We start from the raw sequence: 24,580 nt of genomic DNA on the forward strand, positions 1-24,580 counted from the left end.
CGAATTAAGTACTTAACCTGAGGTACTACTGCATTCCCCGACATACCAAGGGTATAATCCAGTAGCTTCCAAACTGGACATCCCAATGTTAATGGTAACAATTAAAAAAATAACAGAGAGTTCCCTTGCAGCTCATCTTGAGACCAAGCTCTCTCTTGAGAGCAGCTTGGAGTAAGGCAATTCTGAGTGGGGAAACGGCCGGCAGGGAGAGGGTTAAGCCCCTCCCCCCACGCACGAATTCCCCACTCCCATTTGCACCTTCCATGGACTGCTTTTCTTAAAAATTAAGCTCTGAGGATTGGTACTGACCTATAATTAGAGGCCGATGGAACTGTCAATTTAGGTTTCTCATTTTCCCCATCTTAAGCTTGGTTCACACATTTTCACATCAGTTTGTGATTCATTTGGTTTTTTAAAAGAGGCCCTCCCATATTAGTGCATCCACCTGCTAAAGTATTTACATTATTTTTAAAAAATTTGAAGGTAATTTATAGACCACCTTTCATTGTAAAAGTAACAAGGCAACTCCCAAACGAAAACAAATACAAAATACTCATTTTGTTTGCAATTCTGACTGATGGACACATTTTTTGCAAGCAAGTTTCCCATGTATAGTATATTGTTATGTTTTCGCTGAGGTATATGCACATGCTTTTCCTAATAGACACATTCTTGCACTCCTTTGTTAATTATTGGAGAACTACACAACAAACTGCAGGAAAGTGTGGACTTCGAAGGATGTTCCAGTCACAATACCCAGTTTGAGAAATCTGCATAAAAATGTTCACCAATCCAAATTTCTCCCCGCATAAGAATTTAAGAAGAGCCTGGTTCAGGATCAGACCAATGACCCATCCTGTGGGAAACCAGCAAGCAAAGGAGCATTTGAGCAAAGGAGTCCTTTTCCTCCGGTGGCTTCCAGCAGCTGGTCTCCAGAAGGATTGCTGCGTCCAGCCGTGGTCATTGTGGCTAGTGGCAATTGTGGCTGGTAGCCACCAATAGCCCTTCTTTTCACCTGCGGCTAATCCCAGGTTAGAGAAGACTTGCATGGGCGACTGAGCCCTCCACATAAATTTCCAAATGTAGAAATACAGGAGGGATGTGTGGGCGGTTGCAGTAGCCACAGTGGGCATCAGATAAACGTCATGGCATGAAACTGAGATCATGCAATAATGGATTCCTGGTGCCTTAATGTAAACAGGAAGTGAGTGGCATATGCCCCCCTTCTCCACGCAGCGTGAAATATAAGCTCCACAACCATCGATTTGAAACCACACATGCTCAGGTCAAAAACAATATTTCCTCCTCCCCGAATTATCTCCCCATCTGCACGCTCGTAAGGATGTCAGTAATCGGATCTCCCTGTGGAAAACAGAGCGAGAGAGGAGTTCAGAGTGGCTTGTTCAAAGGGACGCTCCGTCGCCTCTGAGTGCTTTAATCCAGCTTTGGGGAGCGTTGGGAAGTTGTCCCTTTTCAACCCCCCCCCCTCCCTCGTGGGCACAAGGAAAAGGAGAGAAAAGAGGTTTTATTTTCCTTCAACGAGACGGGGTGGATTTCTCGCCCAAGTGGTTTCAGGAAAACATCCGATTTGGCAAGAATGGAACCCTTCACGCTTCAAGAGATGAAGGAGCTGCTAGGAATCCCACAAACTCCGAGGGCAAGGAGGGAGGGAGCTTGCGGGCTCTGAGATCATCTTGGGAGAGCAAGGGGTGAAACCGCACGTGGGTCGGACTTCTCAGGTCGCCCCTCCAGCCCCGAACCTTTCATTTGAAGGACTCCAGGTGCAATCGCTTTTCAGCAATCCCAAATACTTGCAGCAGGAAACACAGGCAGAGATGTACCTCCAGTGGAAAGGGACCAGCACGTGAGGCACGAACACACAAAACACCGCCTTTTAGATTTTATAGCAGCAAAATGTGGTCACAATAGGGCAGCCCGCCAAAAAGCATGCAGGCAAATAACACAGTCTACCAGGGCAGCAGAGATCTTGGAGACTGAGCAGAAGCAAACAGATGCAGGAACTTGAAGTCTAAGCCCAGCCTAGACATTTTGGCTTCATAAGCTGCTACTAGCTAGGCTTGTCCTGTAATAGTCCATTCTGGCTAGATTTTATTGCCCCTTCTAAAAAATTGGGTTTAGTCCAGGTTTCCAGCTGGGATTTGCTGCAGCCACTTAGAGCTTCACTGCAGCAAAAGCAGGTGGTGAAAGAGGGGAGAATAAATTATTAGTATTTCTGTTTAATGCATTTTTATCTCATGTTTGCATGGCAAGGTCCCAAACCTTCCCGGGAAGTGAAATAAAGACACACGAAACAGTATATTTGGTTAAAGGGTGAAAAAGGCCACAACTTTATTGGTTACAGAATGTGAGTGGTATTGGCTTAGGCACTGGAAACCACACGACTATATCCAACTCCTGCCTGTCTGCAGGAATTCTTGGAAGGGTTAACCACCAGTAGGGGGAGCCCTGCTGATGCACATCAACTAGGGACTCCCCCAGGGTCACTGCTAGGGGTTGTGCCATGGCCCTAGCCCCCCATCTGGGGCTTCGGACGGAGACCACGCCCCCCGGATTCCTTTAACGGAATACCCTTGAATTCAGAGGGGTGGGTGATGGCCACTACCTCCCCTCACCTTCAACCAAATACTCCAATGCCTAACCGCCAGACCTTACAAAGTTGTGATGATTTGCTATGAGATAGGCGAAGAAACCAAATGGCCAGTGCCAATTTGCCAAGTGGAAAAATTCCTACCAGGTCCCTTGGACAACCAAGGCGATCAACCGAGGTCCATAGCAAGGTCAGGAAATAAAAGAGCCTAACCTAACCTAAAAGCCTAACCTTTGTTAGCCTAACCTAACAAAGGTCCGTATAGTAACAGCTATGGTTTTCCCAGTAGTGATGTATGGAAGTGAAAGATGGCTGATCGCCGAAGAATTGATGCTTTTGAATTCTGGTGCTGGAGGAGACTCCTAAGAGTCCCATGGACTGCAAGAAGATCAAACCTATCCATTCTGAAGGAAATCAGCCCTGAGTGCTCACTGGAAGGACAGATCCTGAAGCTGAGGCTCCAAGACTTTGGCCACCTCATGAGAAGAGAAGACTCCCTGGAAAAGACCCTGATGTTGGGAAAGATGGAGGGCACAAGGAGAAGGGGATGACAGAGGACGAGATGGTGGGACAGTGTTCCTGAAGCTACCAGCATGAGTTTGAGTAAACTGCAGGAGGCAGTGGAAGACAGGAGTGCCTGGTGTGCTCTCGTCCAGGGGGTCACAAAGAGTAGGACATGACTAAAGGTCTAAACAACAACAACCTAAGGGAGGGAGGGCGGGAGAACTGGCCGAGTAGGGAGAAAAACAGGGGTGAGTCCTTGGCTGTGGGCAGTTTAAATAGCCTGCGCCATGCTCCCAGACCATACGAATTGGACAGCCTAAGGGTGATGTGGCTGAGGACCATTCAATGGCGCAGGGGAGGGCTTGCTCCCAGCCCACAATGACATCTCCCTGGGAACGGGACATGGCTTTCTCCCAAGTTGGGATTCAAGGCAACGCAGAGCATTTTTGAAACATCATGCAAAGAGGAATAAGAACAATCAAGTTAAAATGCAATTGAACACATTTGGAGCCAGCAATTAAATTCCAATTTGTCAGCCCAGCAACCAGCATCTTCTGCACTTTAGTCGCCAAAGGCCCTGTCTCGAGATGAGCAGGCGCTGAGGCAGCCATCCACCCAGGATGGGATTTGGTTTGGGGCTTTAGGGTGTGGCAAGGTAGCATGACCCGAATTCCAAAGTGCCCTCTCCTTTCCCAGGAAGGTGTCTGCATCACTTCCTGGTGGGCGGCACGGCTAAGGAAAACCCCAAGCCGATTTCCATTCAGGAGTGTGCCTGGAGACACCTGTCTCCAAAGATTTGCATTTGCAGATGACGAATCTGTGACTTTTCTGTGATGTCAGCGTATCTGAGAAGGGCGAGCTGCTTTTGCACTCAAGGGATATTGGCCAACTTCATCACACACTCCTAATGCCTGCAATCAGTTCTTCCAGCTCATCTTGTTGGGATAAGCAACTTTATTGCAGTGCTATAGTGGCATGGCAGGGAATCCTGTGGCGGCAACTGGCTCAGCCGAGGGGGGTGGGGGGTGGCATTGAATGACCATTACATTCCTGCTGCTCAGGGAAGAGACCTCTCCAAACATTCACACTCCAGCTTCTGTGGCGGAAGGAAACACAGTTGAAATGAAAACGTATTTTGGGCCTGATTAAGGCCTGGAGGGTGGCGCTGTGGTCTAAACCACTGAGCCTCTTGGGTTTGCCAATCAGAAGGTGGGCGGTTCGAATCCCTGCAACGGGGTGAGCTCCCGTTGCTCGGTCCCTGTTCCTGCCAACCTAGCAGTTCAAAAGCACGTCAAAGTGCAAGTAGACAAATAGGTAGCGCTCCAGGGGAAGGTAAACGGCGTTTCCGTGCGCTGCTCTGGTTCGCCAGAAGCAGCTTAGTCATGCTGGCCACATGACCCGGAAGCTGTACGCCGGCTCCCTCAGCCAGTAAAGCGAGATGAGCACTGCAACCCCAGAGTCGGCCATGACCTTTAAGGCCTGGAGGGAGTGATAAAGGTTGAGATGAAGGAGACAGATTCCCACCTGTTTCTTGACATTCAGAGCCCTAGAAGCAGAGGGATGGGTGAATCTGCAAATTTTGGTTTCTTGCTATTTTCAGCCTTAATTTCAGTTCTCCTTATTTCCTTCCTTCCTTCCTTCCTTCCTTCCTTCCTTCCTTCCTTGTCCTCATGAAAATTTATTAGAATTTTGTTCAGATTTCTCCTAATGTATAGATTTGTGAATACAATTTTCCTAATATATACATTTTTTGCAAAGCAATTTTGGTGCATGCTTCACTCTGGCATGAACATTTTTTTTTTTTTTTTTATAATAATTTTTATTGATTTTACAACATAAACAAAAAACAAACAAACATAATGCGACTTCCCCAAACCTCCCCTTCACTGCATCCAAATTTCAAAATTTTTAGCAATTCTTCATCCCATTTTTATATTTAATTCTCTTTAAAAAGAGTTTCTGCTTTATAAATTTCGATTTATAGCTGTAATTCTTTGTGTCCAATCCCCTGACATCTTAACATTCCGAAATTTTACAACAATTTTTAAGATAGATTTTAAATTTTTTCCAGTCCTCCTCCACTGTCTCTTTCCTCTGGTCACGGATTCTGCCGGTCATCTCTGCCAGTCCCATAAATTCAGTCACCTTGGTCTGCCATTCTTCCAGAGTAGGTAATTCTTTAGTCTTCCAATACTTCGCCAAAAGGATTCTTGCTGCTGTTGTTGCGTACATAAAAAAGGTCCTATCTTTCTTTGGTACCAATTGGCCGACCATGCCCAGGAGAAAAGCCTCCGGTTTCTTTACAAATGTCCACTTAAGGATTTTCTTAATTTCATTATAGATCATTTCCCAGTAGGCCTTAATCTTTGGGCAGGTCCACCAAAGGTGATAAAAGGTTCCTTCACATTCATTACACTTCCAGCAATTGTTATTGGGCAAATGATATATCTTTGCAAGCTTGACTGGGGTCATGTACCACCTATAGATCATTTTCATTATGTTCTCTTTCAGGGCACTACATGCCGTAAATTTAATACCTGTGGTCCATAACTGCTCCCAGTCAGCAAACATAATATCATGACCAATATCTTGTGCCCACTTAATCATGGCTGATTTAACCGTTTCATCTTGTGTGTTCCATTTTAGCAGCAGATTATACATTCTAGACAAATTCTTAGTATTGGGTTCTAGCAATTCTGTTTCTAACTTTGACCTCTCCTTCTGAAATCCTAGTTTTCTGTCCTGCTTAAAAGTTTCATTAATCTGGTAGTAATGTAACCAATCTCGGACTTTAGGTTTCAATTTCTCAAAACTCTGTAGTTTCAACTTTTCACCATCATATTCTATAATTTCACAATATTTTGGCCAGTCTGTATCCATGTTCAATCTTTTTACCGCCTTAGCTTCCATTGGTGACAGCCACCTGGGGGTTTTACTTTCAAACAAATCTTTATATCGATTCCATACATTATACAATGCTTTCCTAATAATATGATTTTTAAAATTTCTATGTACCTTTACCTTGTCATACCATAAATATGCATGCCAACCAAAACTATTATCATAACCTTCCAAGTCCAGAATGTCTGTATTCTCAAGAAGTAGCCATGGTTTCAGCCAGCAAAAAGCTGCTGCTTCATAATAAAGTTTTAAGTCCGGCAGGGCAAAGCCCCCTCTATCCTTTGCATCAGTCAAAATCTTAAATTTAATTCTGGGTTTTTTGCCCTGCCAGACAAATTTAGATATATCTTTCTGCCACTTCTTGAAACAGTCCATCTTATCTAAAATTTGCAATGTCTGGAACAAAAACAACAATCTCGGCAATACATTCATCTTAATTACAGCAATTCGGCCTAACAAGGAAAGTCTCAATCTTGACCATATATCGAAATCTTTCTTCACTTCAGCCCAGCATTTCTCATAGTTATCTTTAAATAGGTTCACATTCTTAGATGTTAAATTCACCCCCAGATATTTTACCTTTTTAGTAATTTCCAAACCAGTTTCTCTTTGAAAACTGTCTTTTTCCCCCACCGTAAGATTTTTTTCCAACACCTTTGTCTTGTGTTTATTCAATTTAAAACCTGCTACCTGACCAAATATTTCAATAAGTTCCAGAACTCTTTTTGTGCTAGTTTCTGGCTGTTGTAATGTCAAAACTAAGTCATCTGCAAATGCTCTTAGCTTATAATGTTTAGTTCCGACCTGTATACCTTTAACCAGCTGGTCTCTTCTAATCATATTAAGGAAAACCTCCAGTACCGATATAAACAATAGAGGGGAAATTGGGCATCCCTGTCGTGTCCCTTTCTCTATTGGAATTTCATCCATAACCATACCATTTACAATAAGTTTAGCCTTTTGCTCAGAATAAATTGCACTTATACCATTTTCAAAGTTCTTGCCTACCCCCATTCCTTGGAGATTCCTCTTCATAAAGCTCCAACAAATATTGTCAAAGGCTTTCTCTGCATCCACAAAAATCAAAACAGCTTTTCTATTTATATCAGTTTCCAAAAGTTCTAGAATATCTATAATATTCCTCACATTGTCTGACAATTGCCTGCCTGGTAGAAAGCCTGTTTGGTCCCTGTGAATCTCCTCTAACAAAACTTTTTTGAATCTTTTTGCTAGAATGTCTGCAAAAATTTTATAATCCACATTCAAAAGTGATATAGGGCGGTAATTCTTAACTTGATGTTTCTCAGTTTCTGTCTTTGGTATAAGTGAGATGAATGCTTCCTTCCACGATTCGGGAGCCTTTTTCCCCTCCAAAATTTGATTGCAGACTTCTTTCAGTGGTTGTATTAACCAATCCTTCAATACTTTATAATATCTCGCAGTTAGTCCATCTGGTCCTGGTGATTTTCCCAGCTTCATATCCTGGATGGCACTCTCTATTTCTTGATCTGTAATTTTCTCATTTAAACTCCTTCTGTTGTTTTCAGAGATTTTTGATAGTCCGTATTTTCCAATAAATTCTTCTATCTCCTGTTCATTTTTTGGCCCTTGTTTGTATAATTTCTTAAAGAAACTTTGAAAACAATTACTTATCTCATTTGGTTTATTAATAGACTTCCCATCTACTTCGAGTGATGTCACTGTATTCAGTTTTTGTCTCTTTTTCAGTTGCCAAGACAGTAGCTTCCCACATTTATCTGCAGACTCAAAAGTCTTTTGTCTCATTTGTTTAATTTTCCATTCTATTTCCTGGTTCATCAATTCCATATATTGTGTTTGATAGAATTTTATTTCTCTTAATATCTCCTGGGATTTAGGCTTAGATCTCAGTTTCTTCTCCCCTTCTTTTATTAGATTCCAAATTTTCTCTTTCTTCTCATTCTGTTTTTTCCTCTTTATTGAATTCTGTTGTATTAGGAAGCCACGCATCACGGCTTTACTTGCGTCCCAAATGATTCTTTTTTCTGTGTCTGATCTCAAATTGATCTCGAAGTAGTCTTTAAGTGTTTTTTGGGCCTTTTTACAAATTTCCTCATCTCCAAAGAGGGTGTCATTCATTCTCCATCTAAAGGTTCCAGCTGTTGTCAGTTTCATTTCCATCTTGACAGCATTGTGGTCAGAGCAGGTCTTTGGGCAGATTTCTGTTTTTTTAACCTTTGATGCCAGATTACTAGAAATCCATATTTGATCAATTCTAGTCCATGTCATTTTTGCTTCAGAGAAGAAGGTCCCCTCCCTTTCCAGAGGGTTCCTAGTTCTCCAAATATCAATCAGATCCATAGTGTCAGTCAGGTCAAAAAAAGTCTTTGGTAGTCTTCCATCATTAGATATTGTTTGTCTTTGGGCCTTATCCATATTTGTAGAGACGACTCCATTCATGTCACCCATCATTATAATTTTAAAGTCCAAAAAGTCCATTAAAGTCTCATGCAACTTCTTGAAGAATTCAGCCTTCCCCTCATTTGGTGCATAAACTCCAACAATCAATATTTTTTCTCCATGAATTTGGATTTCCACTGCCAGGTATCTTCCTTGATCATCCTTAAAGATCAATTTTGGTTCAAATTTTTCCTTGACATAAATCACAACTCCTCTTTTCTTGACTCTATCTGATGATATAAATTCTTGTCCTAATCTCTTGTTTATTAAAAGTTTTCTATGTATCCTGGCAATGTGGGTTTCTTGTAAACAGATTACATCTAGATGTTCCTTCTTTAATAAATGAAATACTTGGCCCCTTTTTCGAGGGTGGTTCAAACCATTGCAGTTCCAACTGAAGAGTTGCAGAGACATTTTGGTTACTGGGTAGATCTTCCACCGACTGCACCAAGTTGTTGTTCCTCCTCGGTCGGTGCTCGGTTCAGTCCAAAAGATAGATTTGAGATGTCCGGTACTTCCTCCTCACTGACAGTTCCTTTCTGAAGATCCTCTTGATTTCTTTCCAAAAAGAACTCTTTATCCTGGTTTGTTTTTATTTTAATTTTCTTCCCTTTGAAGCTAAAGGACAGCCCTTGTGGAAATTCCCACCTGAATGGGATATTATTCTTCTTAAGTAGATCAACTAGTTCTTTAAATTGAGATCTAACCTCCAAAAAATATTTAGGAATATCCTTGAAGATTTGAATCTGAGAATTTTTAATGACCAAGGCCTTCTGGAAGTGTAGGTTCAATATTTTGTCTCTTTGTTCCTTTGATCCTAAGGTAATTAAACAATCTCTTGGCTTCTTCCCTTGCTTCCTGCCAATCCGAAAGGCTGAAGTTATCATAAATTCATCTTCCTCTCCATCTAGCTCATCATTCCAGAAGTCTTGAAATTTATCTGTGAGGAATTCCCCAAGCTTGTCCTCTTCCTCTTCTGGAACCAGTCTTAATTTCAGATTCTTACTTTTCCTTTCCAGTTCTAGTAGGGCTAATGCTGAATCATGTTCATGTACTTTTTTTACAATAGGCGCAAACTTTCCTTTGGTTTCTTCAGCAGTGGACCTAGCACTCTCAGCTATTCTCCTTGTTTCCGTAGATTCTTGAACCAAACGGTTTATAGAATCTGTATTAGATGAAATTGTTGTTGTATTCAGGTCTAGTCTTGTTGTCAACTCCGTCAGTTTCTTAGAGTTCTCTGTAGACTGTTTGGTAAGTTCTGCAGATTGCTTAGTGAGTACTTCTAGTGACTGATTTATTTTAAGCAGGGCCTGTGTCATTGACTCCATTGATGCTGCTGTTATTTTTTCTTGTGCAGCTGCTGCTCCTGATAAGGAGCCTCTTTTTTGAGCTTGTTTTTGAGCCTGCTTTGTTTTACTTCTTGTTGAAATCTCTTCTGGCGGGTTGCTCATAACTCAAGGTCATTCACACAGGAAAGTTGCAAGTGGAAAATCCCACTGGATACACCGTAATGTAACTAAAGCCCTCTAGAGGAGGAAATTGTAACCATCCAAAGGCACCCAGAACAAAGAAACAGAAAGTCCAAAGGCAGAAGTCCCATTAAAAGTCTTTAGTTTGTAGCACTTTACTGTTAAAATTGTAATCCACCAAAGTCCCGAGTATGTTTCAAAATAAGTCTTATTTTGTAGCCGCTGTCCTTTGACAGCTCACTTGACAGTTCCTTTTTTCAGGCGATCGCTGCTCCGGCAGCCTGGCCAGAAGTATCGGCAGCAGAGGTTTTTTATTCCTTATCCCTTTCTTTTGCAGGTTAAATTAATTCTGTTTCCTCCCCCCCTTCTCCTGCACAACAGGGGGGAGATCCTTTCGATGTCTGGTTTAATAAGAGTTAAAAGGAAAGTCCATTTAAACACAGCTTAGTCTTTTCATTGCTCCGTTAGTCATGCAGTTCCGGGAGGCTGACTTCCTTAATTTTGCCTTCCCGTTTTCAGCCAAATCTTCTAAATTTTTTAAGTCCCGTTTTACTTTTGCGATCTTACTCACGGGTATTGTTGTTGCCAATCGTTGATTTCAGAAAGGAATCGGCGCTCTCCGTTAATGGCGACGCGGCTTCACTCCGTAAGCTGGGTAGCGATCCTCAGCACCGCGCTCACCCCGATGCCGCTCCGGAGCCTTTAAAAAGGCTCTTTCACGATGCCGGGGGGGCGCAAAGGTGCCCACCGAATCTCCTTGCTCACAGGCTTCAGCGCCTGTGATTTTAGGGGTCCCCCGCTTGCCGTAGCGGGTAAGACCCGAACTTACGGAGCAGTCCTGCCTCGGAGCTCGAGGCTAGGACCGCCATCAAACGCTGGCGCCGACCGAAAGTCCACTCTGGCATGAACATTTTGCACAAATTACTTTACTGGAGAACTGCACTGAGGGTTTCAGAGAAGTGCAGAATCCACGGAGGGCTGTGTTTGGGTTCCTGCACTGTTTCAGAAAGTGCAAATTGAGTAGGTCCTCCTTTAAGTGGGAACCTGAATCGAATTTCTTACCCCACCCCAGCTGAGCATGACATCTGGCCTGGAACTGAGCTGGCAATTCTCACTACCCATTAATTGCTTAGTTCCAGAAATACAGTTCTTTGCACTGAGGAGCTTGCAATCTCCGTGTCGAACTCTGAAGCGATGTGTGTGAACCTGCGTGAAGAGGCAACAGGGGGTTAATCATGAGCAACATGGCTTTGTTTCCCCCAAACACCCACCAGCTACTTCTTCTCGAGTTGTGTCTCTCTCTCGCTCAGGGCCATCTTACCCATAGAGGCTAGTGGTGCGGGGCGCCAGGGTGCAAAGTTCTGGAGGGCGCCAGGGAAGAGGCAGAGGCTGGATGTGACACCTCCTGGCACCAGCTTGCCGCCCTTGCCTGCCTCCACTATGCCACGCTGAAGCAGCACCACTAGCCTCTATGGGTAAGACGGCCCTGAGAGAGAGACTCCATCTGCCGTGGCCAACATGGCACAGAGCTGCCAGCTGAGCCAGGAGGTGCCATGTCCTGCCTCGTCTCTTCCCCACCGGAGGAGCCACCCTCCAGCCACTGCCCGCCTACTCCAGCCCCGCTGGCAGCACCGTCCTCCATAAAAAAACTCTGGGAAATGGGGGTGCTAGAGGGAGCTTTGCACCATGGCGCCGGATATGCTCTCTCTCTTTATTCTCAAGATTTTGGCACCTCTCCATGGGGTCTGTCTGCCTGCCTGGCGTGTAAGCCAACCTCCTTTGTGCTCCCTGGGTTCTGAGGATGCCTCGGTGTGTTAGAAGTCACTGCCATGGACCGCTTTTAATCCCCGATCTCTGAATGGGGGCAGAAAGAGCCAGCATCTTTCGTGTGCACAAGATTCCGAAAGCTCCTGAGACTTTCAGAGCAGGAATTGGTGGGTGGGTGGGGGGGAGGATTTTTCATGCACCCCATGAGCCTGCAGTGTATTTTCAGTGTGGGACACAATGTTCTTTGGGGAGGTGGCAGAGGGGTGGTCGAAGGACAAGTGGAGATTCCTGGTTCCTCAGTATTCTCAGCAGCGAGATGGCCGGGATTCAGTTTCAAATGTTATTTGCTGTGGACGGCCAAGCATCACTTGGTTTCCTAGGCAGGCTGTTGTTTTCCTTCGGTTGCAAAGACCCACAGAATGCGCACAGTGGCTGGCTGGCTTTGGCCATTCCTGTTGGGGTATTTTTAATATGTGGGCATCCTTAGCACCCAACCACGCTTAAGAAACGAGGATGGGGTAGAAATTTGTTTTGGTTTGGCACTTGTAGGCAAGTAGACCTAATTTTGCAGGGTGTGTGAACCAAAGCACAGAGATCCTTCAAGATTCACACTTCTCTGAATTTTGCAATGCAGTTTGCCAGCCAAGTATTGAGTACAAGAATGCACATGGTAGGGTGAAGCATGAATAGAAAGGTATATATTAGAGAGGGTAACATGCAAAAAGGTGTTATATTTGAGATTTGCAAAATAAATAAATAAATGTGTCCATATTGGACAAAATAGCATGTAAATGTTGCACTAAAATATTGCTGAATTTTCATGTGGACTTTAAAAAAAAAAAAAGATTTGCAAAATGATGTGGGAATTTGGAGAACTGAAGAGTGGGAAAACTGGAATCTCGGGCAAAACTGATGCAGCTATCTTTCCCCGTGCCTACTTCTCCTGTCCTGGATTAGTTCTCAAAGAATTCCAGGGCAGTTCTGCATCCTTGCGTAGAAGGAGTGCGGGAGATTTGCATTTGAATGTATTTGTGGCTTCCTGCTTCCTGTGGGAGGGAGTTCCACAGTTTGCACTGTGCAGAGAAAGCCTCCTCTTTCTATCTCCAAGGTTATGATGGCCCAACATAAATTATTACTAGACCAGGCTACAAATCTATTGTCCTGTTCAGCAGCTCCCCCAAAAATGTGGCCAGCCTGACCGGATTCTTCTCCTGCCTTTCTGCAGATCTCTGCCTTCACTGCCATGCTGGTTCAAGCAGTCCAGAATGCCGAAAGAATGGATCCCACAGCTGGCCGAACTGCCGGGGTGGAGGTGGCCCACGAGCCCCTCCTCATAGAGACCTACACGGGGCTGATGTCTTTCCTCGGAAACCGAAACAAGCTGGGTTATTCCCTCGCTCGGGGGAGTTTTGGCTTCTGAACGTCTGGCGAATTGGGGGTTTTCCTTTTGTGGTGAATGTGTTGTGTTTATTCCCCTTGAAATGTTGCTAAAGAGGGTGGGGGCTGTTATTGAAAAGGGCTGTGAGGTGCAACATCCCCACCCGGCCTTATAATGTAGGAAACTGTGTGCTGAGTCCAACCATGTAGCTCACCGTGGGCATCATCTCAGGCTGGAAGCAGCTCTCCAAAGTTGCAGACTTTCCCCAGGATTACCCTGGGGATTGGATCAGGGACCTTCTGGATGCAAAACAGCTGCTCTGAGCTACCGTCCTGGAATGGCAAAACTTCCTTTTGCAGGGTTCAGGGCCACACAGGATTTAACCACAGGGTCTGGAAAGATCTCCCCTGTTGAAAGGAGCCACAGTTCTCTAGAAGCCTGACAGCCGCCTGCAAGACAATGGCCCGTCTAGTCCAGCATCCTGTTCTCACAGGGGCTAGTCAGATGCCTGGGGAAAACCCACAAGCAGGAGCTGAGCACAAGAGCAACGCTCTCCTAGAATAGAATCCTAGAATCCTAGAATCCTAGAGTTGGAAGAGACCACAAGGGCCATCGAGTCCAACCCCCTGCCAAGCAGGAAACACCATCAGAGCACTCCTGACATATGGTTGTCAAGCCTCTGCTTAAAGACCTCCAAAGAAGGAGACTCCACCACACTCCTTGGCAGCAAATTCCACTGTCGAACAGCTCTTACTGTCAGGAAGTTCTTCCTAATGTTTAGGTGGAATCTTCTTTCTTGTAGTTTGGAACCATTGCTCCGTGTCCGCTTCTCTGGAGCAGCAGAAAACAACCTTTCTCCCTCCTCTATGTGACATCCTTTTATATATTTGAACATGGCTCTCATATCACCCCTTAACCTCCTCTTCTCCAGGCTAAACATGCCCAGCTCCCTTAGCCGTTCCTCATAAGGCATCGTTTCCAGGCCTTTGACCATTTTGGTTCCTCTCCTGTGGTTTCCAGCAACGGGCGTTCAGAAGCATCGCTGCCTCCAGCTATTGAGGCAGAGTATAGTCATTGTGGCTAACAGCTCCACTAGTGTTCATAGAATTGCAGAATTGGAAGGGTTCTTCTAGGTCAGCCCGCTTCAGTGAAGGAATGTGGTATCTGAGGAACATCTGAACATGATCCTCCTTGGTTTTTTTTTCCATTGCAAGCTTCTCTCCTGATAACTCAGGTGTTTCAACACCTGAGCTGGATGCTTACCTGAGATTCCTGCATAGATGGCACTCGGGGTCCTTTATGATTCCATGAGCATTAAGAGAATCCTCCAGAAAAACAATCTCTCAAAGGACCTGCTGATGGCATTGTACCATTGTACTGATGAGAGTGCATTAACTTATGGTCTGTGTGTGTGGTTTGGGAGCTGCATGGTCAGGGGAAAAACAATGCTGTCCAGGGTTGTAAAGACTGCGGAGAGAATAATTGGGCGCACTCTCCCTACCTTGGATCAAATCTATGCTTCCAGGTGCCATAAGAAAGCTGCAGAGATAGTGCAGAATAGTGCACACCCCAGAAATGATCTCTTTCCGCTTCTGCCTTCTGGAAGAAGGTCCAGGGTTATAAAGACTAGGACCAGCCATCTGAGAAACAGTTTCTATTCAAATGCGATTTTGGTTTTAAACACAGTGTAAGGAGTCTCTATGGGAGTATATTGTATTTAATTCTGGGGTATCAGAGTTTTTAGGGGGCTAACCAGGCTGGGATAGCAGCCTTGTTGGTTTCTGAATGTCTGATGTAGATTTTCAAATTCGTCGTTCTGTATGGGACAATGACAAAAAAGATTATCGTATTGTATTAAGCTCATTGTATCTAAAATGCAGTGACAAGAAAAAAGAAAATCCATGGCACATTTCGGTGAATCTGGCCCTGTTGCCAAAGCAAAACCACCCTCGCCTAGTCCCAGGTTTCCACCTCTACAACCTGGGGATTAAGCAAGCCTACACAGCAAGGTTGTTGTACGAGGCAACGTGGAGTCCTTAGAATACTCTGTGGCTGCAGTCCTAAGCCACTGAATTCCATGGGGCACAGTGTGAATTGCATAGGACTGTGCCCTAGGCTGCAATATAAGTGCTATTATTTCAGTGAGAGTGGCTGAACAACTGTTGTTGTAAACCATAGAAGGAAAGAGTTGCTCAAGTCCTTGTTTGTGGGTTTCCCTTAATGGGCATCTTGTCAGTGAAGTTCTACTCAGTATTGATCCAGAGTAGATCCCAATGTATAGTTGGCAGCGTAACAACTTGAACATGTTGCAGGATTCCCAACAAATAGACCAGAGGCCATTGTATTTCATCCAGCTGAGCTTTACTGCTTTGTTGTTTAGTAGTTTAGTCGTGTCTGACTCTTCATGACCCCCTGGACCAGAGCACGCCAGGCACTCCTGTCTTCCACTGCCTCCCACAGTTTGGTCAAACTCATGCTGGTAGCTTCGAGAACACTGTCCAACCATCTCATCCTCTGTCGTCCCCTTCCCCTTGCACCCTCCATCTTTCCCAACATCAGGGTCTTTTCCAGGGAGTCTTCTCTTCTCATGAGGTGGCCAAAGTATTGGAGCCTCAGCTTCAGGATCTGTCCTTCCAGTGAGCACTCAGGGCTGATTTCCTTCAGAATGGAGAGGTTGGATCTTCTTGCAGTCCATGGGATTCTCAAGAGTCTCCTCCAGCACCATAATTCAAAAGCATCAATTCTTAGGCAATCAGCCTTCTTTATGGTCCAGCTCTCACTTCCGTACATCACTACTGGGAAAACCATAGCTTTTACTATACGGACCTTTGTTGGCACCTTTGTTGGCTTTACTGCTACTGAAGACAAATGAACATAATGGTCACAAATCCATTACATTCAGGGTTGGCCCTGTCCATAAGAAATCCAGTTGCAGCAGACCTAACTTAATCTTACAATAACTTGTAATAAGACTAAACCTTAACACTATAGCATACTATGTATAGAACACCACACCAGAAATAAAAGAGAGAGAAAGAGAAAGAGAGACCCCGACTCCTTCTGGCCTCACTATTATAGCCAGCATGACCTTGACAGAAAGAGAGAAGAGAACCAATTTAAGCCAACTGTACTCATCTTCTCTGAAGGAATAACCCAAACAACATGAACCTTCTGCTTGTTTCTTTCCCGCATAGGATCTTCCAGAACCCTCTTGAATTAAGTAGAATAGGAAAGATCTCTACACATCAGGGCAATACTTTCGGCACTAGGAAATGCAAACTGGCACATTGGGTCGGCCACTGTGAGAACAGGATGCTGGACTAGGGGATAAGAGAGGTCATCTGGAAGACAGGTCACAGCCACCTGTCCAGGTGATGGAATTGGCTTTGCAGTGGGGTCAGAGAAGGCTAAAGGCGCCTGGGGAATTGGGGCTGGGTGCAGGATGGATGGGGTCCCCAACAAAGTACCACCTGGTGCCCCCTATGAATGAGACACACACACACTTCCCATAGCAAATGGCAGGTCATGACAGCCTAATCTAGGTGACCCTGGTGCCTCAATCTGTACCCCAACCCTGGACCAGAAGTTATTTTCTTCTTATTGTTTTATTTCAGTTACGTTTGTGTTATCTAGATTATTAGCTGGTCATTAGAAGAACAACTGTTTAGAGATTGCTGCTTGAGTTTGATTTTCCTCGTCCCTCTTTGTCTCTTTTCCTTTGTGTACCATGTTTTTCTTTTTACTATTGTACATCCGTGGGAAGAGACTGCCTTGTTTTCATAGTCTGTAAGCTGCTCTGGGAGCCTTTATTTTCTGAGGAGCGGCACAAAAATGGTCCCAATAAAGACATAAATATTCTGTGTTACCATATTAAGAGTGGGTTGAATTATTTAGAATTTTGGGTCAGGGAAAGCATCCATGCCTTTGCTTGAGGGAAGGGCAAAGCAAGGAAACAATAAAAGGAATCATTAGGTGTTTAAATAAAATGTGAAAATCTTGATAAACTATTGATGAAGGGGGTGGGGAGTTAAGTAATCAATTCACAGATGGGTGGAAACTACATTCAGTTCACCAAGAGGAACCTGGGATGTTCCTAGGGGACCAGATTTATCGGACCATACCAGCCCCCTACCTTGCAGAAATCCACTATGTGGAATACCGCAGACTTCTTACAGTGGCTAGATTAAATGTCCTTGACTCTGTGATATTGTGGGGAAGGTACAGGGAAGTACCATACGCCCAGAGAACCTGTCATTGTGCTATCGGTGTGGTTGAGTCCACTGAACACATTCTCTTGACTTGCCCTTCTTATGCAGAGCTTAGACAAAACTTTATAGACCCACTCCTATGTCAACTTAGCTTCCTACCCGGAGAAAACCAGGTTTTACACTTGCTGAATAATGTCACTAGAGCTATACCTTTCTTGGTGGCCAAATTTCTTTTTTTAGCCTTTAAGCGTCGCAAGACCATAATTGACTGTATTGACATGGGGCTATCTGTTTAGCCCTTTTAGTGTTGGCTAAGCTCTAAAATCTTCTTGGATGTTTTAACTGTGTATTGACAAATGTATTTGTATTTTTTTTTTCTGACTGACGGTCGAATAAAAAGGTTGATTGATTGATACATTCAGTTCACATTTAAAGTTAAATCTTCCTAATTTGTACTTTTGAAAACAACTTGAGAACTGAAACACAGCAATCCTTTGGAAGCTGCACTGCTCCAAATATTGGACTGTGGTTCTCCAGCCAAGAAACCTAATGTGATTAAGTCAGCCATCCCTCGTATCCATACAGGGCTTTTTCAAAAATAAAGATGGCAGCTACAAAAGGCCATAGAATCTTAGAATTGGAAGAGACCCCAAGACTCATCGTCCAACCCCAGTAAGTGCAGGAATCGCAGCTAAGTAAGGACTTTTAAAAAAGAGAGTCCGGGGCAGGTGTCACTCACTGGGGGGCAGGAACCCTGGCAGTGCCCACAGATACTGATGCCAACCCTGCAAGGTTGGCAGCTCAGAGGTCTGAGACAGACTAGGAGAAATGCAAGTGTCTGTTGCTGGCTTTTGGAGGACCGGTGCTATTTGGGGACTTGAGCTACTACTTTTCCAGCTGCTCGACCTTTGAGAACACAAGAAGAAGAAGAAGAGGAAGGGGAGGAGGAGGAGGAGGAGGAGGAGGAGGAGGAGGAGGAGGAGGAGGAGGAGGAGAAGAAGAAGAAGAAGAAGAAGAAGAAGAAGAAGAAGAAGAAGAAGAAGAATTTATTATTTATACCCCACTCATCTGGCTGGGCTTCCCCAGCCACTCTAGGCAGCTTCTAGCAAAATATTAAAATACAGTAATGCATCAAACATTAAAAGCGTCCCTAAACAGGGCTGCCTTCAGATGTCTTCAAAAAGTCTGGTACTTGTTTTTCTCTTTGACATCTGGTGGGAGGGCGTTCCACAGGGCGTGTGCCACCACCGAGAAGGCCCTCTGCCTGGTTCCCTGCAACTTGGCTTCTCACAATGAGGGAACCACCAGAAGGCCCTCGGAACTGGACCTCAGTGTCCAGGCAGAACAATGGGGGTGGAGATGCTCCTTCAGCAGGATCAGGCCCATGGTCCCTCTAGTCCAGCATCCTGTTCCCACAGTGGCCACCAGATTCCCCTCGAAAACAGGACCTGAATGAGTCAACTCTCCCCCTGCCTCTAATTTGCCAGAAAATACTTCTCTTAATTTCTTCCGAGTGTAGAGAGCATTAACCCAGCTGTTATGGCTAGTAGCCATGGAATAGCACTCTCCTCCATGAATTTGTCAAACCGACATTTAAAGCTATCTCATTTGGTAGTCATCACTGCCTCCTGTGGCAGGGAGTTCCATAGTTTAACAATGTGCCGCATGATGGAGTTCTTCCTGGTTTCTGTTCTGACTCTCCCACCATTCAGCCTTCATTGGAGGTTTTAGTATTAGGAGGGATAGAAAAAGCCCCTTCCAAGCTCGAGAGGAGGGGGGGTTGCGGGCCACCCTCTCCCACACACGCGGGGGCTGGTTTTAGCCCCCGCGAGAAGAGGTAATCCCTGGGCGCGTCTGTGACCCGGCCCGCCAATCGGCGGGCTGGGAAGGCGTGGCCTAGCTCATTTAAGGCCAGGCGCGCCCAGGGACCGCCCTCTTTGCCCCGTTACAGCTGCCCGGTTTTCCCATCCCACCCACCCTTTAGGCTTAGCTAGCTTTGACCTTGCTATGGACTCCGGTTGGTCACCGCAAGGGGCCTGGTAGGAATTTTTCCAACTTGGCGCACTTCCAGCCTTTTGGTTTTTTCGCCTACCTCGTAGCAAACGTCACAACTTCTTCAGTATTGGCGGTTAGGCATTGGCAGGGGTTAATTGTTATGCAAAGGAATGGGGGGGAAGGAAACGCCATCACCTTCCCCCAATGAAAAGGGTAGTCCGGTAGAGGACTCCGGGGGGCGTTCCCTTGTCCGAAACCTAGGGAGGTGAGGGCCTCCGGCAGGCCCCGAGCAGTGACACCCGTTGGATCCTAGTTGGCATACATCAACAGGACTCCCACGGCTTGTGGATAACCCTTCCCGGTCCCCATGCCGGGTAGTCGATAGGAACCAGTGCATAAGGCCAATACCTTCCAATTCCTGTAATCAATAAAGTTCATAGAATCATAGAATCCTAGAGTTGGAAGAGACCACAAGGGCCATCGAGTCCAACCCCCTGCCAAGCAGGAAACACCACCAGAGCACTCCTGACATATGGTTGTCAAGCCTCTGCTTAAAGACCTCCAAAGAAGGAGACTCCACCACACTCCTTGGCAGCAAATTCCACTGTCAAACAGCTCTCACTGTCAGGAAGTTCTTCCTAATGTTTAGGCAGAAACTTTTTTCTTGTAGTTTGGAACCATTGCTCCATGTCCGCTTCTCTGGAGCAGCAGAAAACAGCCTTTCTCCCTCCTCTATGTGACATCCTTTTATATATTTGAACATGGCTATCATATCACCCCTTAACCTCCTCTTCTCCAGGCTAAACATGCCCAGCTCCCTTAGCTGTTCCTCATAAGGCATCGTTTCCAGGCCTTTGAAAAAGTTGTGGCCTTTTTATGCCCATTAACCTTAAATAATGTGTCCAGCGTCTTCATTTCACTTGGGGAGGGGGGGAGGTCTCGCCACGCAACAGACATTTGTCTACCAACTTTATCCAGGATTTAACAGCGTCCCAGAGTTTAACTGCTGCATTTGCAAAGAGTGGGATAGTACGCAGGTGCCAAACATGCACAGCTTTCCATTGCACACTTCTTACAAGGAAGCTTCCTAGCAGTTGGGGGAAAGCAGGAAAGACTTACTTGATGCAACCGTGTACAGATACCTGCATATTTTAAGAGGCCTGTTGCAATCGCGCAATTTTTATGCGAATGCACGAAAAGGCACACCCTCTTCCCCGCTCCCTTGCCTGCAACTTAGCTCACCCCATGGGCAGCAATCCTGCAGGGAGATGAGGGCAAGCCCACGCCACGTTCCTGCAAAGGACCACAATGTGCAGCAGGATAGAGCCATTCTGGGGCAGCTGCCTTAGCCCTGCAGCGCCAGGAAATGGGACGCGAGCGCAGGGGCCGGCGCAGGATTCAAGCTGGCAAGGGTGGCGCAACATTGCCGCAATTGGGGTCCGCCCCTCTTCTCCACACCTGCTGTGCCGCCTCCACGGCGAAGACGGCCGGCCCTTCCCTCGAGGAAAAAAGACAGGGCCACTCCCTTCCCTCTTCAGCTTACAGGAATTGCCTCCGCCTGAATCACCGTTGGCACGAGGTGGGCACTGTATCCTTGGCAATGGGGCCTGGGCGGTGCCAGCTGTTACAGCTGCAGGGTTCGGCCTGGCTCTAACAATATGTCAGGGGCCTGAGACGCACTTCCCCAAAGCATTTCTCCATGAAACCGCATGTGGGTCCCTTTGTGGACCTTTTTGCCAGGCGCCCACAGGCTGGAGAGCAGAGGAATTTGAATAACTCTCCGTGTTTTGTTTTCCCTTCTCACCCACGCTGTACCCGTTCGACCCAACCTATTTAAGGCATTTCCCCAGCTGCCAGCAAGCTGGTACTTAGTTGCCTTGAGCCTCGCGGGTCACCAGGGCTGGATTTAGGTTTGCTGAGGCCCTAAGCTACTGAAGGTAATGGGGCCCTTTATATGCCCAGCTGTCCTTTGTCAACAACAAATGCCACAGTTATTTTGTGTTGAATATACACTATAGGGTAATTTATGGACCTCATAGGTATCTAAAGCCATTAGCACATGTGGCCATGAGACCAGTCCATGCAGAATGTTGTTGTTTAGTCGTTTAGTCGTGTCCGACTCTTCGTGACCCCCTGGACCAGAGCACGACAGGCCCTTCTGTCTTCCACTGCCTCCCGCAGTTTGGTCAAACTCATGCTGGTAGCTTCGAGAACACTGTCCAACCATCTCGTCCTCTGTCGTCCCCTTCTCCTTGTGCCCTCCATCTTTCCCAACATCAGGGTCTTTTCCAGGGAGTCTTCTCTTCTCCTGAGGTGGCCAAAGTATTGGAGCCTCAGCTTCAGGATCCGTCCTTCCAGTGAGCACTCAGGGTTGATTTCCTTCAGTATGGAGAGGTTTGATCTTCTTGCAGTCCATGGGACTCCTCCAGCACCATAATTCAAAAGCATCAATTCTTTGGCGATCAATCTTCTTTATGGTCCCACTCTCATGCAGAATGCAGAATGTAGGCACCCTATATATAGAAAGGAGCAAACCAGTGATCTTTTAGGGAGCAGGCGAGCAGGCAGGGCCCATGACTTACATCATAGGAGCCTACACAACACAAAACACTGTTGCTGTATGAAGGTTTTATTTTATTTCTTTTTTTATCTTATATTTTGGAAATGTACTTCCAGGTTTTTTTCCTTTATATTTTTTTGGGGTCCCCAAGAGAGTGGGGCCCTAAGCTACAGCTTGTTTAGCTTATACGTAAATCCAGCACTGTGGGTCACAAATCGTGGCTCTGGTAACCAGAGAGCTCAGTGCACAATTATTATTATTATTATTATTATTATTATTATTATTATTATTATTTTACAAACATATCTAGTCCTGCAGGAATGAGGAAGTTGGTTCTGCAAAATTCCATCTTCTGTGCAAAGGAATAGAATATTAAAACATAAGAAGAGCTGTTTGGATCAATCAATCTAGCCTAGCTTGCAAATGTCCTGTTTTAATCAGGACATCCCAGAGTACAGAATCCAGTCCTGGGAGACCGGAAGACGCACCCTTCCTGATGTCCAGGTTTTGGGGACAAAAATGTTGGGAGGTACGATCTGGTCCAACATCTTGTTGTCCCAGTGGCCAAACCAGACGTCTGCGAGAAACTATGAATTCCTATCCTTCGGAATTTGCAAACTTCTGAATTTTCCGAAGCAATTCAACAACCAAATAAAAAGTCCATGTTGGGAAAACAGTGCATAAAAAAACAAACATAAGGAAGAGCTTTCAGATCAGGGCCAATGGCTCATCTAGTCCCTCATCCTGTTCTCACAGGAACTCACAAGCAGGATTCGAACACAAGAGCGACTCTCCCCTCCTGTGGTTTCCAGTAACTGATATTCAGAAGCATTTCTGCCTTTGACTGCGGAGGCCGAGCAGAGCCATCCTGGCTAGGAGCCATCAATTTCCATCTCCTCCTCCATGAATTTTCCTCATCTTCTTTTAAGCCACCTAGGTGCCTCCTGCAGATGTGAGTTCCACAGTTTCCTGTAATCCAAGCTGGGGGTCGTCACCACCCCATTTTGAGCTTCCCAGTGGAAGAAGGGAAAGGAAGGTAATGAAGGAAGAAAGGATTACCCTCAGACCCGATGCTTTAGTGCAAGGGCTCCTGTTCGGCTCCTGCCAGAGCAAAAATGTTTGAGGTGAATTTGGAGACCCAACGAATGTTTGGGGAAGCAAGAAGGGGTTCCGTAAGGAAATTCCCTTAGGTATTTCCACACATCCTTCACCTGTTCTGCCAAAATATTTTTTTCTTTAAGAAATCAAATTTTAAAAAATTAAAGAATTGTGGTGTACTGGTTAGAGTATCGGACTAGGACCAGGGTTCGAATCTCGGCCATAATACTCACTGGGTGACCTTTGGCCAGTCACTGCCTCTCAGACTAACCTACCTCACAGGGTTGTTGTATGACTTAAATGAGGTGTTGGGGGGAAACCATGTACACCTCCTTGAGGAAAATGTGGGATCGAAATTGATCAGTCAATATACAAGGTGGGATACAAAATTGATAAATTGATTCCTGCATTGCCTGCAGTTGGACTAGATGACTCTTTGGAGGGCGGGGGGGGGGTCACTTCCAGCCTAACAATTCTATGATTCCAGGAAAAGCAATAAATAAAAAGAAAGAAGAGAGAGAGATAAATTTGCAGGTCTCTGCTCACAGCCCAAACAACCAAGGAACTGAAAGGAGCACTTATCACTTTCCCTTCCATAAAGGTAAAGGTAAAGGTAAAGGGGCTCCTGACCATTAGGTCCAGTCATGGCTGAATCTAATGTTGTGGCGCTCATCTCGCTTTATTGGCCAAGGGAGAAGGCGTACAGCTTCTGGGTCATGTGGCCAGCATGACTAAGTCGCTTCTGGCAAAGCAGGGCAGCGCACAGAAATGTCATTTACCTTCCCGCCGCAGTGGTACCTATTTATCTACTTGCACTTTTATGTGCTTTCGAACTACTAGGTTGGCAGGAGCAGGGACGGAGCAATGGGAGCTCACCCCCGTCGCGGGGATTCGAACCGCCGACCTTCTGATTGGCAAGTCCTAGGCTCTGTGGTTTAACCCATAAGTGGTGTGATTTTCTTTCCTTCTCCCTCTCCCTCTTCCCTGCTTTTGCCTAGATTTCCTCACTCTGTTCTTCGTTTACCTTCCCCGTCCCTTTGGCCCAGTGACAAGGCTGGCAGTTAACAAGCTGCTCCAACTGTCTCAAAGCATCCGAGCGATGACAGGCTTCCAAAACGGGGAGGGACAGGACAGAGGGCGGGAGAGCATCTAAACACCCTTAATGTATCCAGGCCTGCAATCCTGAGAATGTGGTGGGGCTCACGGCCAGTCCTTCGCGCCTCTTGCTAATTAAACCCCCAGCGTCTAAAGTTAGCTGCTCACATGCCCGTTCAATGCGCCCGGGGGGCTTTTGCAAAGCTCGCCTCAGAAGTATCTGCCCGGGGGGCTGTGATGAGTGAAGCCTTCACACCACACTTGCAAATGTGGACGGACAAAATAGAATCCATGTGCATCTTATTGGGGGGGGGGCACCAGGGACAGAGGCTGCTCTCCCCAAAGCACCCAGGGGTGTCGGGTTCGAGGGACTGTTGGCAGACATCTGTACAGATGGGTTTTGCAACTCACTGTGGGTCTTTTGAATGGAGGTGCTTGAATCTTTTTTTTTTATAAAAAAAAAAAAAGGTGTAGAGAAGAGGCATCTCTAAGCCTATGCAGAAGCAGAGATGGTTGTTTGCATAACTCCTAACTGAAAGTGTGGGAGAATATATATAT

The 24,580-nt window shown here is 45.7% G+C and overlaps 1 protein-coding gene and 1 long non-coding RNA gene across 2 annotated transcripts in view; both read left to right on the forward strand.

The window, feature by feature from the left end:
* The window catches only part of TPRG1 (tumor protein p63 regulated 1), a gene marked incomplete at its 3' end in the record, with an annotated part of 56,341 nt that extends 43,233 nt beyond the window's left edge, over positions 1-13,108 (forward strand). Inside the window, exon 6 of the mRNA XM_081862836.1 lies at positions 12,914-13,108. Coding sequence (XP_081718962.1) covers positions 12,914-13,108 — 195 coding nt within the window. The remainder of the gene's footprint in view (positions 1-12,913) is intronic.
* The window catches only part of LOC309342402, a 346,777-nt gene extending 331,802 nt beyond the window's left edge, over positions 1-14,975 (forward strand). The window contains exon 2 of the long non-coding RNA XR_014156777.1: positions 14,823-14,975. This is a non-coding gene — a long non-coding RNA (uncharacterized lncRNA). The remainder of the gene's footprint in view (positions 1-14,822) is intronic.
* The last annotated feature ends 9,605 nt before the right edge of the window (positions 14,976-24,580 follow it).

This window comes from Podarcis erhardii (genome assembly GCF_964252035.2).
Source record: "Podarcis erhardii genome assembly, chromosome: 5".
NCBI lineage: Eukaryota > Metazoa > Chordata > Lepidosauria > Squamata > Lacertidae > Podarcis > Podarcis erhardii.